This window comes from Orbicella franksi, chromosome 7, assembly GCF_964199315.1.
Source record: "Orbicella franksi chromosome 7, jaOrbFran1.1, whole genome shotgun sequence".
NCBI lineage: Eukaryota > Metazoa > Cnidaria > Anthozoa > Scleractinia > Merulinidae > Orbicella > Orbicella franksi.
In genome coordinates, this window is record NC_138151.1 from 15522057 (window position 1) to 15539056 (window position 17000).

General features: G+C 38.9%; 1 protein-coding gene across 4 annotated transcripts; it reads right to left on the bottom strand.

Moving 5' to 3' along the window:
- Nucleotides 1-140: 140 nt before the first annotated feature.
- On the bottom strand, nt 141-16289 carry LOC145492899 (uncharacterized). Of its 4 annotated transcripts, none has more exons than XM_081472276.1 (12): nt 15663-16289; nt 15426-15587; nt 8589-8696; nt 8298-8459; nt 5691-6137; nt 5511-5557; nt 4481-4591; nt 3842-4013; nt 3421-3520; nt 2026-2138; nt 458-589; nt 141-267 (listed from the first exon to the last, which is right to left on the bottom strand). In XM_081472276.1, the coding sequence occupies exons 1-12, from the start codon at nt 15759-15761 to the stop codon at nt 145-147; spliced, it is 1776 nt and encodes a 591-aa protein (XP_081328402.1). In that variant the 5' UTR covers nt 15762-16289; the 3' UTR covers nt 141-144. The 4 variants fall into 4 exon arrangements, with proteins under 4 accessions (XP_081328402.1, XP_081328403.1, XP_081328405.1 ...); XM_081472277.1 differs by having other exon boundaries at nt 142-267; nt 15674-15756; XM_081472279.1 differs by lacking the exon at nt 141-267 and adding an exon at nt 1485-1560 and having other exon boundaries at nt 508-589.
- Between the last annotated feature and the right edge of the window lie 711 nt (nt 16290-17000).

Consider the following 17000-nt stretch of genomic DNA (forward strand, 5'->3'; position numbering starts at 1 on the left):
AAGGAATTAAATGGTGCTTGCCAAATGGACCAGAGACAGCAAGAAAAATACCATTAGTCCTGGGTAATTGGATTATGTCTTATATTTCTCTGTAGTACCTGTAAGTACTCTCTTGCATTCCCACGGGTTACCAGAGGCATATTCTTATAGGTACATATTGCTGCCAGCTATAACACCTGATTGGAGCATCAGAAGTAGCACAAACACAAGCAGTGCAACAACACCAGACAGAAAGGAGCCTTGAACTGGCATAAACAACAGTTTGGCCTGAGATAAAGAGAGTTTGAGTATTAGTTTAGAGTATTTTTCATTTTGTGACTGTCACCTGTAATTATGTTACTTTACAGTTGTTTCAATTCCCAGGTTGAAGTTCCTCTTTCAATAAGCATACATTGTTTTTTGAACAATAAGAACACTTAAAGAAAAAAAATTGTTACAACTAAAACCAGTAACATACCTTCATATCTGCACTGTGAGTAAACAAAACAAATGAATCAAGGTCGAGTTGTGAGGCAGAAGGATATCCAAATACTCTGGTCTGAAGACTTCTCTGTTTGAAATGACGTGCAGCAGCTGTCAAGCGTGCGGCCTGCCAAAAGAAAACAATTCAGTGAATGATTTTCCGAAATACAAAAATTGTAAACACATCAGCTAATGATTGGAACCTACGCTGTCGTGAATCAAAACTATGACAGACACGGGCTGTTGACTCATATGCCTGATTTGCTTTCAAAGAAAGCAGTTTTCTTGTCCATTGTTAATGTGTTTTTTGGTAATTGCTTGATATTTAGTATGAATATTGGCCAGCCAGCTTGGCCTGAAAAACATCACACCAAAGTTAACTACTGAAACTTTTTGAGTAGCAAAATGTCAACTGGAACACTTAGAATGACTTGAATGTGATGTGAATTTATCATGAGAGAATCATGAAAAAGAGCTTAGCTGTATGTACTGTCCAGTGACGAAGTAGGGAAAACACACTCGCTTATTCCACAAGTTCTTCCTTCAACATGATAACACATCAGGATATGCCGTGTTATTTAGCAACACATTTGACAAATACCTGTTCCACAAGCTCAGTTATGAATATCACCGCAGACAGACCCTATTACAGTCAAACCTCTATTAAGCGGCCCTCTGTTAAGCGGTCACCCTCTATCTATTTAAAACAGGTTACCATTCAAATTCCCAAGATGCGCTTCACATATCTATTATTTGACCTCCACAAAACAGTCACCTCTATTAAGCAGACGTGGTCACCATTTGGACTTCCCAATTGGCTAATTTCATTGTAATTCACCTCTGTTGAACAGTCATCTTGTAACATTAGGTGGTCAACTGGAGCATAGTTTTAAGGTCACGAAGAACTCTTGTTGGCACTGAACAAAGTCAGTGACTTACTTCATCAAATTAAGTTATGCAATCCCAAATCACAGACGACCATGAATGATTTTTTCATGTCATGTTAAATGAGATGCAATTACCTGCTTTAAGGCAAAGATGCTTGACGCTTGAATTCTAAGGGTAACCATGTCAAGTTCGTGCACTTCGTGTTGCTTGCTGTCAGTGATGAAGCAAAAACATGACTTTCATGGTTTTTTTTGTTCAGCGTATAATAAAACAATTATTAGATTCGGTTTTTGTGATATCCATAGTAATCAAGGTCTCAGTAAACGTTATCGATAAAGGTTAAAGATAACCCCTACTTCGAACTTGATTATTCTGGATATCACAAAAACCTCATCCAACAATTGTTTAAAATCTGTTGAATGGTGCATGGACTTCTTAGATATATTTCGCATTTCAGTTGTTAGGAACAATAAATGTAGATTGAGTGCTTAATTTTGTCATCGTGTTCAGTTTTTTTGTCCAATAATGCGCTAAATTTTGACAACCTCTTTTGAGCAGTCAACCTCTACGAAGCAGTCACCCAGCTTTTTCCAGAGGATGACCACTTAATAGAGATTTGACTGTATACTGAACATGCTGCCTCAGCCCGGGCTGTATGACTGGTCCAATACTTACTATGCTAATAGGGAATATAACCAATGTGAAATAGATCAATGGAGCAAACACTCTATACATCAGCTGAGTTTTACATTCTATGTGGGAAAGTTCCAGAGCCAAGTTAAGGACTCCTGAAAAGGAAACACATACACACACAAATGTACAAGTCTGCTGCAAAGCATTTAATAATGTAACTTACAGTAATTGTTTAACATTAATGTGCCAGCCTTAATTTCTCAGTTGCTGTTAAAGTTCAACACTTTTGGCAATTTTTGTGGCAGTTGATTTTAATTTCAAGACAGGTATGGAAGCCTGATATACTGATTAGGCCATCATGCCTGTGATGCACTGAAGTTGACAATCTAGGGGGAGGAGGTTGGTAGGTGTTAACGATAGGCTGGGTAAGCCAGTTGCCTTCAGAAGGTCATTCCCCTTTAGCACAGTAGACATTATTTCTTAAGAAAAAGAAATTCCAATATTAAGTGTTCAATAAAGAATCCCCTTCCCTTCCTTCCTTCCCTTTGTTGGCTGTGGGTTTTTTTAACTTCTTGTGACTATGTTTCTAGCACGTATTACCCATATGCATGCTAAAACAGTGGTTTTCATATGTTGTGACACACTTTTGTACACTTTGTACTTCATGTACACACTTTCCATGCGTGCATATGCATACAGTTTTTTGTATCCATGGAGTGGTTCACTTTTTTCATATAATGAGCAGCTCACTTTTCTAGTAAATGTACTTCCTTCAACATGATAACACATCAGGACCTGGTGACCTCATGTAAACGTAAGTTGTGAAAGTATGGGTACGAGTACGAGGCACTTGGCCAGGGATCTGGAGATCGGTTCGGTTTTGGTATAGGTTTAGTTTCGTGTACAAGAGGCTATTGTTCTTCTGGGAATGATAGCAGGAAAATCGCAGCGAAAACACAAACGTTAATGACAAGACCCATTTAAGCTCAAGTGAAAAGAGAAGTGATTTATTTATTTCCATTCCTTTTTCGATTGTTAAAACAATTTGAGTAAGTATTATTTCGTTTGTTGTGAACTGTTTGCCACCCTCTGGAAAAAAGACTAGACATGAGCCCCCCCTAACTTCAGAAATTTTAGCCTCTGACCCCCCATCCCCCTCAGAATTTCCAACGCCCTTCCATGGGGGGTATGGATATTTTCTGGAACTAAACACCCTGAAGAAGGGCTAAAGCCCGAAATGGTTACTAAACCAGCTACCATTTGACACTTTCAAGAGCCTTTTCAGCCTCATATTTTATATCATTTACCTTGTACTTCCAAACACGTATGCAGGACAAATGGAGAAATCACATTGACAAGAACAGAAATTGTTACTTAGTATCCTTACTTAGTTGTACCATAGGTACTTACTATAGTTGCACTGTATTAAGTAGTTACCTATCACAGCAAGTTCAAAGTAGTTGAACACAACCAGAGTTGCAATCACAGAGATAAGTCCATTCACCCTAGAGAGGTTTTTCTTTACCTCAAGAATATCCTAAAATATCGAGAAACAGTCAGGTCACAGCAAATACAGTACACAAAGCCAGATGGGATAATAATATTGATTTCTAATGGAAATACTTGGAAAGTACATTGAACATTCAAACCAAGTCTAAAAAACCTATCATATGAAAACATAACCTTTTCAGTGTAACAATGAAGAATTGACAGAAGCATTTTTTCTGATCTTATCAAAATTCCTTTATTATGCTTAAGCTCTAGAATTACATGTACAATATAACTACAGCTAACATACAAACTGACAAAGTTTGGTGTGGTTAAGGTTACAAAAACAAACAAGAATAATTATTATTACCTTCATTATAATGCTCAGATCTTTAGTTTTTTCCTCCATTCTCAAGCCAATTTCTCGAAGATAGAATATCAGCAGTTCACATTGTGCACAATAGTTGACAATGGTCACAACACTGACACATAGCTCCACAATTTGACCCAACACCATCAGACAAACTACTGCCCACTGGGCACTAATGATGGAAAGAAAAAAACATTCTAACTTAGTTTACTATAATTTAACAGGTACAGTCACTCATAATGCTGAACACAATGGTTTAATTCATTATAATATAATTAATTACTTTAAAAAGTTTCTTGGATTGTTATATTAATAACAAATTGTCAATTTTAATTTATTTTCCAGTTTGAATATACTGATAATAAAAACAATGACAACACTACATTTGCATTTTTTTGGAATTGACACAGAGCAGACACAAAGTGCATACAAGGGGTAGGGGGTAGGGGGTAGAGGGTAGAAGGGGAATTTATGAAGAGAACTGTAGCTATAGCATTGCGGCCATGTGGTACTAGGATATGTTACTCTCCTATCACTCTGGTTTCCAGGTAAGCCAAGTTGCAATGTAGCTACTTGCCATGGTTTACATTTAGCAAGCCTTTTTGTTTCTCATCGAACAGTTTATGTGAGAAGTTTTACCTTGGGTTGTATCTAAATCCTGTTACTGAGGCCAAAGAGAAGGCAAAACAGAAGAGTATAAAATTACCAACACCAAGAATTGCCATAACAATGCCTCCAAACAGAAAGAACCTGCAATTATAAGAAAATACAATATTATCACATTGAAGAGGTCAATTTATCATAACCCTCCCTAACATCTCCCATGTAGGTATCCTTGTAACCACTCTGACTTGCTCTGAGGCAGTGTTGGGGGCTGGTTGCTGTGTTCCAGCCAGGCCCAAGTGAGCAGTTGTTTTACTAAAAATAACCAAAAAAAATAACCAACAAGGAGGCTAAATGGTGTGCTCACAAATGGGTTCCTCGCTTTACATGCGTTTTAAGCTTTTGAAGGCATTTCGAATGTATTGAGTAAATTAAGTTTCAGTCCCAGGTATCAACCAGGTAACTCATCAGTGCACAGGTGTTTGACTCCAGCTTCTGTAGCATGAAATAGTCTGCATACAAGCCAAGTGGCCCACCAGGCCAGAGCTTATCCCGGTTTCTGTAGCATGAAGTGACTACGAGTATTTCTACTCCCCCCTGGATGGTATGCTGGTCCATCGCAGGGTTACCCCCAGCATTAAGTTCACCGGTACCCATTTATACACCTGGGTGGAGAGAGGCACTGTGAGAGCAAAGTGTCTTGCCCAAGAACACAACACAATGTCCCCGGCCAGGGCTCGAACCCGAAATGCTCAATCCAGAAATGAGCACACTAACCACGAGGCCACCGCACCTCCCAAATATAAATGAAATACCTTGGAATAAATATTTCCACTCCCAGAGAGGAGATGCTAGTTCTTTGCAGACTATCAGCAGCAAGTTGTCAGGCTGGCTTAACAATTAAATGGTACCCAGAACAAGGAGACACTGAGAACACACCACACACACTCCAGCCAGGACTTATCAACTATTTGAAATAATATCAACGCCACATTATATGGCATATGAAACAGTTCCCACGATAATTTCTTCCTGAGAAAAGTACTTTGTATATGACAACACATACCGCAACCTTGAGACAATCTTTTTGGGTACTGAACTAAGCAAGAAAACCTGAAACAAAAAAGGTAAACAGTTATTGATGAATTAAGGCATGAGAAATGCACGTAGCTTTGACTGACAAGAAGATAGCTAGTTTCTAGATATGGTATGCCACTCACATAGACAAAACAAAGAAGGGGAATACCTTTTCTATCAGTGCATGGAGACCTTCATTTTCCTGGATTCTAAACATGTAAAACCCAAGCAAAAATGCCATGAAGTGAAGAAGATCTGGCACCACATACGTGCTAACTATATGGGTACACTCAGTCACAGCAGGTTTCCAAATTGGTCCAGCCTTGGCCAGAGTAAGAATGGTCACAAATGAAATAACTTCAGGAGTTCCTGTCTTGCTTCCCAATGTTGAAGGAACAACACTTGAAGTAAGATTATTCCAGTTTGATGCATTACTAGAGGTGGTGAAAACTTCAGAATTGTTGCTGTTAATAACTTTGTACTGTTCCATGGTATGAGTAGGTGTAGCTGCTGTAGTTACATTTGAATGATTTGTTTTAGGTGTTGTGCTGATGTTCCTGTGTGTCGTTGGTTGTACTTTTGTAGGCTTTATCGTTACTGTTGGAGCTAAAGTAGACTAGAGTAAAAGAGAAAAGACAAGTAACTGTTAAGTTTAGAGCTCGTGAAAAGTAATGTTCTCTAACTAATTAATATGTGTTGCAACGGGCATGTTTAAAACATGTTTAAAACAAGAAATGACACTACTGTCAGCCTAAATAGCGCTCAATGACTCGACAGTGGTTAGTTCTCAATGATAGCAAGGGTTACCATTCTAGACACCTGTATCCCACATTGGCTTGTAGTGCCATTAGCCCATTTTGCCATTTGGTGTTTTGAACACTAACTAACTGCTAGGTAAATGGGACAGAAAAATGAAACTAAACAACTGTTAACATTATTTTATATCATGTGAGAGGTATAGGTGGAACAGATCATTTAAGTGACGTTAGAAGTGAGCTTAATACAGCAATAACAACTTCACTTTCACTGAAAGTGAAGAATGATCATCGCAGTTAATTTTCCAATTTAAGCAATTGGAAAGAAGAAGCCTGAAAAAATCAGGGCTTCAACGGGATTCAAACCCGTGACCTCCGCGATACCGGTGCGATGCTCTACCAACTGAGCTATGAAGCCACACATTGGGAGCGAGGTCAATTAATTGAGTTCATATCTTCCCGTGAGGAGTGAAATGATGTGAAGTTTATATGAAATAATTCATATATGAACTGCGGTAGTAGATGAAAGTGAAGAATGATCATCGCAGTGGATGGGATTCGAACCGTTGAAGCCCTGATTTTTTCAGGCTTCTTCTTTCCAATTGCTTAAATTGGAAAATTAACTGCGATGATCATTCTTCACTTTCATCTACTACCGCAGTTCATATATTAATTATTTCATATAAACTTCACATCATTTCACTCCTCACGGGAAGATATGAACTCAATTAATTGACCTCGCTCCCAGTGTGTGGCTTCATAGCTCAGTTGGTAGAGCATCGCACCGGTATCGCGGAGGTCACGGGTTCGAATCCCGTTGAAGCCCTGATTTTTTCAGGCTTCTTCTTTCCAATTGCTTAAATTGGAAAATTAACTGCGATGATCATTCTTCACTTTCATCTACTACCGCAGTTCATATATGAATTATTTCATATAAACTTCACATCATTTCACTCCTCACGGGAAGATATGAACTCAATTAATTGACCTCGCTCCCAATGTGTGGCTTCATAGCTCAGTTGGTAGAGCATCGCACCGGTATCGCGGAGGTCACGGGTTCGAATCCCGTTGAAGCCCTGATTTTTTCAGGCTTCTTCTTTCCAATTGCTTAAATTGGAAAATTAACTGCGATGATCATTCTTCACTTTCATCTACTACCGCAGTTCATATATGAATTATTTCATATAAACTTCACATCATTTCACTTTCACTGTTGACTGAAGAACACAGTTAGGTCAAGACTGCAAAATAGTAAAATCATTTCATCTACTAGGGATATTGTGCAAATCCAGAAAATATACATGCTCCCAACACAGAAGGGATTGGAATTTCCTTAGGGCTGGGGTCCTGTAAGACCAAAACATTGAAAGAAATGTATGAAGCTGTATTGGAATTTCCAGAGGGGTGGAGATCTTAGAAAAAGTCCCTTCTGTGGCAGAGGTATGGACATTTTCTGGAACTACGCATTGTTATGACATATCACCAAATTCTTAGAACCAACATAATAAAATTAATATTTCGGCAATCATTAAGGAGAATATACCATTTTCAGCTTGGCAACAGAGGCTTTAGTACTATTACAATCCAGCCATTCCACAGTTATGATTACCCAGTTCAAGTTCATTATAGCTCGATAAAGCACAGCCAATGTCACATGTACACGTTTTTTTGCGTTATAATGTGCACAGGTCAGAAAACCTGCTACTTATGATTGTTGAGTTATTTATTAAGCGCATAGGTCTTTTTAAGAACATTCATGAAGTGTGAGAAGCAATCAGCTACATTTTACGCTTCTCTATGTACTTCTCTCCTATCCTTAAAAGTTCTTGTGCACTTAAGGATAATCATAAAATAATAATTATAATGATAATGATGATGATGATGATGATGACGATAGTGGTGGTGGTGGTGGTGTTGATGATGATGATGATAATATAGTAAATTTAGTACTATATAGTGCTGCTTCTTCAGAATCCAGCAGCACTTTAAAACTCGTCAATGCACTCAAGCATACACCATACCTCAGATTTGATCTCCAGCCTTTCTTGGCATGCTATAATACTTGATGCATAACTAAAAATAATCAGCAGAAATATAAACAGCGTGTACAAAATGTTGAGGATTTTTCGTACTGAACATCCTTGATAATGGTAAGACTGAATGTGGAATGGTCTCCAGGATACCTGAAAAAAACAATAAGTAACAATTATTCTTTGAAATCGAGGTAAACATTCTGCCACTATTCACTGAATGTTTTAGTATATACACACACAAAGAGATCTCAACAACAGATTCACTGATTTCAAACTTACCAATGAGAGCATGTAAAAATATGGATAAATAACCTGACGTTTACACGTCAGCAGCAGATTTGTTGTTTCATTGAAATCTCCTTTTTCATGAAAGTCCTGATCCCTAATCTGAAACAAAATGATTGACAAGCTTTTTCAGTGTTACATTCAACGCAACTCTCTCAAGATAAAGGAGGCTATCCATATTCAAAAAGAACTACCTTGCCTCAATCAGCAATTACACCATGTAAATCTAAAATTATCCTTTTAATTTACACCTTTTCACGTTCTGTTGTTACTATTTGTCTTAATTAGCATTTTTGCCTACTTATTATTCAACTTGCTTTGTAATCATTCATTCAACTGAAGATGACAGAAGTTCTGTCGAAACATGTTTTTTAAACTTAAAAAAGTGGTCGTTTTCCTTAAAAACTCTCTCTTAATATTCATCTTTCAGCATGCTATGTAACCAGGATGTGATGGGCAGTTGAGCCAAGTGCATCAAGATGCATGGTACTATATTTTGAAAAACACCAAGTACCAGACAGTTTAACCAGACACTTTAAGGGGATATGGTACCCTAAAATATGGCGATGTTCATGAAAAATTCAATTTCTTGGAAATACAAGACTTAAGACCCTTGAGGACTTGTCAAAAACATTTTGAAACGATCTTGCCGAATTTCCTTCCAGATGAGTGTGAAATTTGAGGAAAGTACACCGTGGTATAAGTTTTTTCATGTAGCAACGGCCATAGCAACGACTGTTTACTATAAGAATGTGACCAAAAATATAGATTATTTTTAACTTACATGAACGAAACTATCTAGAAAAAACTTTTAAGACATGCACGACTCGATTGGTATAATTATTTGTGAAAAGCTTTGCCTCAAATTGCCATCACAGGCTCATTCATTTCCCTTATGAAAAGGAATATTTCCCACAACTGCAGTAACTTTTTACAAAATAGAACCATTGCACCCCTCCCCCGAGATCCAATCTGCACCCCCCTTCCCCACTATTTGTGGCTTGTTAAATGCTTAATACTTCGTGTAAGAAACTTAAAGCGCATTTTTCTCAAAAGTTTACTTTTGTACCGACTGACTTTGCGCCAACATTTCTACTTTGCAAGGTTTTTAAGTAGAATTCCCAAAACTTGGGTGTTGCGATGATATAAACCAAAAATATCGTAACATTTTAAGATCTGTCATGTGACATGAGATGATTTGTCCACTGGGTGTGGTAAAAAATAAGGTTATTTCCAAATAAAGCTGTAAAAAGCACTGAAAATAAGAGTTAACTGTCAAAACTTAGGTTCATTGCACAGAACAAAACAGAAACTTACATGATATGCTTATTTGACAGTCAATTCTTGTTTTGTAAAAGAGCAGGAAGTGTTGGCATCAATACTATAAAACCTACTTCAAAAGGCTGTGGCTGTTTTCCATAGCAACCATTTTGAGTAAAACTCTAGAAATTTCATTTCTCTTCTTGAGTGCAATAGCACACAATTGATCTTTCTTCACCATATTTAAACAAACTTTTTGGTCCATATTGAGGGTACCATACCACCTTAAGTAACACTAACACTAAGTACCAGACAGCACAGAGGGTGGTAAAGGGTATTTTCGTGACTCATGATCAGCCCTTTTTTTTTCTCGTGAAATGTGAAATGGCTAATTTTTTCCTCATGAATCATGATTTCCATGGTTGCCATGAACCGTGATTTTCCAAAATGTTCTCTTTTATTTTCCCTGAAGCATGAAATGCCAATGTTGTATTTTTTGTGAATTGTGAAAGGGCTGCTTTATTTTCTGTGAAACGTGATCTATACCCCCCCTTTACCACCCTCAGTATAACCAGACACACCAAAAGGCATTTTCTATTGGCTAAGGGCCTGTTTACATGGAGGGAGGCTGCCCTGGCTAGCCAAGCTACTCTGGGAAAGCCAACTTTTCACATTGAAAACTTGTGTTTCCTTGTTACCCTGGCAGGGTTACCCGCCAAGAAACCCTGTCCACTTGCCCAAGGCACCCTTCTAGGAGGGCTATCATTTTGCCATGTAAATGGTTCATGCCAGGTTACATGTATCCTGGCTAGCCAAGGTCAGAAGGCTACAAAAGATAAAACATTCCTTTAGTCTCTGTTATGCTTAGTGGTCATTGAAAAGATTGCCCTCTGACTGTACCACTTCTAAAGGTGAGTTGCATGTTATAGCCAAGTAACCTGGTAGCCAGGGCATCCTGCCCCCCCCCCCCCCCCCCCCCAGTAGGAGGGTACTCCCTTATATGGGCTATATAGGTATGTGTGACCCCAAAGGTATGGTTTATCATGAGTTTTGGTCATAAATAGGGTATCAATTTTCGCCATTTTGCTCATAAATAGGGTCTGGTTCTTGCACTCTAGTCTTGAATTGGGTATGTTTTTGAGAAGAAGCTACTTTTTCATCATTATCAATAACACCATCAACAAAAGCCCTTCACAATGCCTTTTACACTGGTTTGAACTAGGTAACTGAAACAGGGTATTGATTTAAGCGTCAGGTCATAAATAGGGTATCAATTTTTTTTTTTAATATCAAAGTTTCCATCAAAGGCAATGGTTTATGCACCAATGTGCACTACAAACCCACAGATTCTCATAATTATTTGCTGTATTCATCTTCAAATCCATCACATGTCAAGAATTCCATTCCTTATTCTTTGTAGTGATGACTCTGAATTTTCCTTATTAATGTCATTGTTCCTAGCGAAAGTAAGTTAACTGTGGCGACTTGCAATTGAACCAGAGCTATTACTCAAATAGAAACAACTCATGATGGCGTTAATGGGGGAACACTGCCTTGCGTTTGGTTAGCCCATGCAACTTCCGGGGATAGCGTGACAAAACAACCTCACTTATCTCCCCAGCACTATGAACTGAATGACAGACAGCACGTGCTGGATCGGACAAGAGTATCGGTTAGCAAGCGATGTTCAAAGGCAATGAAAAAACAACAAGCTTAGGGGAAGTCGCTGCGTAGACCTAACCGCACCACACAGGAGTGACCCTTTGTTTATTATGCAGGAATACATGACCAACCTTGTCTCCAAGGGGAGGGAGGGAGGGAAAATTAAACGATAGATTTACAATAAGTAATAGCTACATTGCTTAGACGAACTCAGAATGGACTCTGAACAGTTTTCCAAGCTTTTATATGGAGATGTTCATCTGCTTGTACGCCAGTAGAAAAGGCTGTACTACTGAACAGCTTACCCTAACACGTGTAACATCTTAAACATGAATAGTGCTTTAATGCTTTGCACCAATGCTATGGTACGATATAACGTTCAGATGGTAACAAAGCTACAATGTTTTAGGTTTAGCCACAATAAGGCTTACAGTTTGCTGACCTTTGGAATATAACCGCTCAATAGCTCTATAGAAAGTGATGCTGCCATGAACGGCTCATTCAGAACGTACGTCACGCTCCATTAACTACATTTTACTGGCGTGACAGTAAAATCTCATTTAATGACATTGTTCGTAGCGAAAGTGAGTTAACTGTGGTGACTTGCAATTGAACCAGAGCTATTACTCAAATACAAACAACTCGTGATGGCGTTAATGGGGGAACACTGCCTTGCGTTTGGTTAGCCCATGCAACTTCCGGCGATAGCGTGACAAAACAACCTCACGTATCTCCCCAGCACTACGAGCTGAATGACAGACAGCACGTACTAGATCGGACAAGAGTATTGGTTAGCAAGCAATATTCAAAGGCGATGAAAAAACAAGCTTGGGAGAAGTCGCTGCACAGACCTAACCGCACCACACAGGAGTGACCCTTTGTTTATTATGCAGGAATACATGACCAACCTCGTCTCCAAAGGGAGGGAGGGAGGGAAAATTAAACGATAGATTTACAATAAGTAATAGCTATGTTGCTTAGACGAACTCAGAATGGACTCTGAACAGTTTTCCGAGCTTTTATATGGAGACATTCGTCTGCTTGTAAGCCAGCAGAAAAGGCTGTACTACCGAACAGCTTACCCTAACACGTGTAACATCTTAAACATGAATAGTGCTTTAATGCTTTGCACCAATGCTATGGTACGTTATAACGTTCAGATGGTAGCAAAGCTACAATGTTTTAGGTTTAGCCACAATAAGGCTTACAGTTTGCTGACCTTTGGAATATAACCGCTCAATAGCTCTATAGAAAGTGATGCTGCCATGAACGGCTCATTCAGAACGTACGTCACGCTCCATTAACTATATTTTACTGGCGTGACAGTAAAATCTCATAAATCAGAGGAAATGTGCAATTTCTTTGATAAATGTGGCTATCCTACTTCTGTTACATTCAAGCGGGCTATCATCCCACCCAACAAATTGATCGACAGTCGGCACTACAAACGTCACAGAAGGAAAATAATGATAGAATTCCATTCACCCTCAAATTTCACCCTCACAACCACACAATAAAATCCATCATTCTAAAAAATTTTAAATTACTTCAAAATGATTCCGATACTGGTAGAATCTTTTCGCAACCTCCATTAATTTCATTCAAACATGACAAAAACATAGGTAACTTTTTAGTCAGAAGTGCATTCCAAACTAGTGATCAACCCAGAACTTTTAAATGCGCACGCGCACGATGCAAAACATGTCCTTTCATTTGCAATGTTGAGAAAATATTGGGACCCAAGCGATCCATCAAGATCACTGATCATTTCATCTGTACCTCAGCCAACGTCATCTACTGCATAACTTGCAATCTTTTCAAAAAGTTATACATCAGCGAAACAGGGAGACGACTAGGCAACCGATTCCGAGAACACCTTCATGACGTAGAGAAAGATGACAAAAACGCATCTAAACCGGTCGCAAGACACTTTAATCTCCCCGATCATTCTACGCAACATATGGCAGTCTGCGGCCTTTCCCTACATCAAGGAAGCACGGAAAGCTGCAAAACTCTAGAACAAAAATTTATTTTTCAAATCGGCACTCTTAATCCTTGCTGTATCAATGAATGCTTTTCATTCAACTAATTTAATCTGTTGTTTTTCACGTTACCATGCACCAACCAATAGTGTAGCTCCATCTTTCTGTATATAAACCACACAAAACCCACAGTTCCTTGATTCGCTCCAACGAAGGGCTAACGCTTGAAACGTCAGCTTTCGAATCTCTTTACGGTGGCCAATTCACATTATCAACCCAGTTGATAAAACCAAATTATCTTGTTATACTCCCCACCGACGCAGCACCACAGTTTCTTTAGAAACTTACCCCCTCTATCAAATTTTGGGTCAGGTCAAAAATAGGGTAGGGAAAATCACCCTGGGGGAGGGGAGTTCTCCCTTATATGGGCTGTATAGGTATGTGCGGCCCCTAAGGGTATGGTTTTTCAGCTGTTTTGGTCATAAATAGGGTATGGTTGTTGTACTCTAGTCTTGAATTGGGTATGTTGTTTACAAGAAGCTACTTTTTCATCAGTATTGATAAGACCATAAAAAAGCCCTTCAAAAATTATGTTTAGGGCAACTGTGTCAGCCTCAATGGTCATAAATAGGGTATCAAATTTCTGGTATGGTGATAAATAGGGTAGGGAAAATCGCAGATTTTGGTCATAAATGGGAAGCGGACCGCACACCCCAATCAGACTTAATTTAGATTTGAAATCAGTCAATGAAGATGTTTGTCTTAGGTCTGTAGGTAAGTTGTTCCACAACTGAGCTCCGCTGTACAAAAGCTTCTCTAAAGATAATCAGTTTGAGGTCGTGGAAGAACTAATTTTTTTTTCAGTATTCCTTAAACAATAAGCACTTACATTGTCATGATATACGAATCTTGATCTCAGATAGTCAGGTGTCATACCACATAATGTTTTACACAATAGGACAGACTTCTGTTCCAATCTTTGATAGTAGAGTCTTCGCCACCCCAGTGCCCGGAACAATCATCCAAATTACTATCATAGCTTGCAGACAATAGGGTGCAAGTTGTGCAATTTTGAAGCCTTTGGAGTTTTTCAGAAAGGCCCTTCCAACAGTTTTTCCCCACACTACATTGCAATGATCAAAATGTGGTTGAACAAGGCTATTATAAACTTTAACTAGAATATTAAATGGAGTGAGATGCCGAATTTGTTTAATCACACCAGGTTATGTGACCTGAAAGTGGTTTTGATCCATTCATCAACTTAGTCTTCTCATCCACCCACTAACAGATTTTAGTTTTTGTCAGTGTGGTGATCAAATCTTGCAGCTTTCTGCAGCTTTAAGTTTGCCGCATGCTGTAGAATTTTTAGTTCTAAAAAGGTCAGGCTGACAAGGTCAACTTGAAGTTGTTGACGAAATGTTTTTAAAACGCTTCCTGTTATCATGGGTTGAGCTAATGATTAAATTAAAATAATATTGCTGCTAAAACTATAAATTTCCAATTTATACTTCCCTACCAATAAATGTCTGAAAACTGTACTGTAAAACGTAGAACGAGCCTTCCACAGGTCCCCGGGTTGGATATCTTTCAAGACCAAGTTAACTGCACGACCAATTTTCTACCAAGAAGAGCTAAGCTTATCTATTAAAATTTAACCTCTAAAGAAGAGATTATTATATTAAGTAATGAACAACTGAAGAAACAATTTCCTCCAAGGCTAAGAGAATAATTTCAGTGGTTCCAATGAAAGTGTTTTAATATCCTTTTGCTATATAAATTAAAAATAAGGTTTTTTAATGCCCAAGATTCACACGACATCCGTCGACATGCACGTACACGGTTCCTGTAGTATACAACTGTTTTGTTCTTTCAAGCCAGGGCCCGTGGTGAGTGATTGTATCTCTATGAAAATAATTTCACTTCTCACCTCAATGCTTGTACTGTCAAAGATATCTGCAAAAGAAGACCTGGAACTCGTTGCCGTGTCTTCCAGCTCATTCAAACGACCCCTGACGTTCTCATCACTGTTTATGCTTCCGGAATGGTTTGCGAGCATCGCTCTCGGCAAAAGTCTTCGTAAAGCTGACCTCTATGCGACAACAGAAAACAGGTTAGGTCAGCTCGAACTCCCAGTTCTTTGAGAACACAGATAACTCAGAATTACCAGAGTTGTACCACTATATACTGCGTCCCAGTTATTTATTTGAGCTACGACTTGCTCAGCTGACATTTCCTGGGACAGGTACACTCGCTTGTCCTGCATCTTTTGCAATGCAAATATCAAGGCCCAGATTCCCCCGGTCTCAAATACACACCTGAATAAGGTACCTCCAAGATGTCCGAATCAAGGGTACGTCCTGAAATAGTGCATTCCTACCATACAAAGAATAGCGTACTTCATTTGTTCTTTACTCTGTTGAACACTTGATATTTTATCTTTCTACAGGAGAAGTTGGTGAGAAGACAGTGGGGAAAGAAACATTTAATCAGGTTTAACGCTAACCTCCCACGCAGACGCTGTTTTTGCGTGACGAGCGCTCCCGCAGGCGTTGCTAAAAAGTTTGTTGGACACATGACAGTAGTGTTCAAAAATCCCGTGGTCTTGAATAGTTTTCAGTGACATACAGATCTGCAGTGATCTTATAAATGTCTCAAATGTGTAGCTTACATGAATGTATGCATCATGTGCTGTTTGTATCGCTGAGGCCCATTTCTGGGGTTAAGCATAAGAAACTGCCCTCGCGAAAAGTGTGTCATTTCCAGGTGGCAGGAATAGAGACGTTAAGCTGGAGTTACGAGGACGAGGTTCGGTGGCGGTCTGAGGCCCACAAGAACTGAGTGCCAACATCACAACATTAAAAACAACAATGGTGACACGACAGTCACTGTAGGTTTGCTTTTATTAGAAAACATTGTACATCAGCAATCTTACATCTACTGAATGCTATCATGAAAAGGCCATGGCGTCTATGAGAGGAATGCACAGTTATTAAGGAACTAAAATTACTAGCTGTTTTGTTAATTATCACACTTACTGCTGAAACTTTCGTCAAATCTTTCTCGACTCAACTTGTTGTTTTGCAATCTGTATTCCGTCACGCGTGGACCAAAGTTCTAGGAAATGCCGAGGTGAGTGTGGGTGACTTTTACATGTAAGAACTAGCAAGAGCTTTCAACGGTTCTATAAGAACGGTTTGTGATCTTAGTACATGAAAGGTCGGCTACGGTAGTGAAACCAGCTCGTTTTGAGTCCTTGAAAACACGCCGTCCTTTGTAATCCGATTTATCAATCTATTTGAGGTGCCTACCTTTTTGATGTAAATAAATGAGTCTAGTAAATTGCGCGCTATTTCAACACAAAACTGTAACCAGCCAACTAACACCATGAAACGAGGAACTGATCCCCAATATACAATTAAATTCTCCCACATAGTGCCACGAAAAATGTATGGCGGCTAGTGAAGGGAATTTGCATGGTTATGTTGGGGTTGAAAAAGACGTC

What these genes read in the sequence shown, in the direction of transcription:
- LOC145492899 (XM_081472276.1), bottom strand. Translation starts at nt 15,761, where the DNA reads ATGCAGGACAAGCGAGTGTACCTGTCCCAGGAAATGTCAGCTGAGCAA. An exon ending in ATTTTTACATGCTCTCATTG is followed by an intron (nt 8,460 to 8,588) that starts GTAAGTTTGAAA and finishes TGTTTTTTTCAG; the next exon opens with GTATCCTGGAGACCATTCCA. An exon ending in TTATATTCCCTATTAGCATA is followed by an intron (nt 590 to 2,025) that starts GTAAGTATTGGA and finishes TTCTTTTGGCAG; the next exon opens with GCCGCACGCTTGACAGCTGC.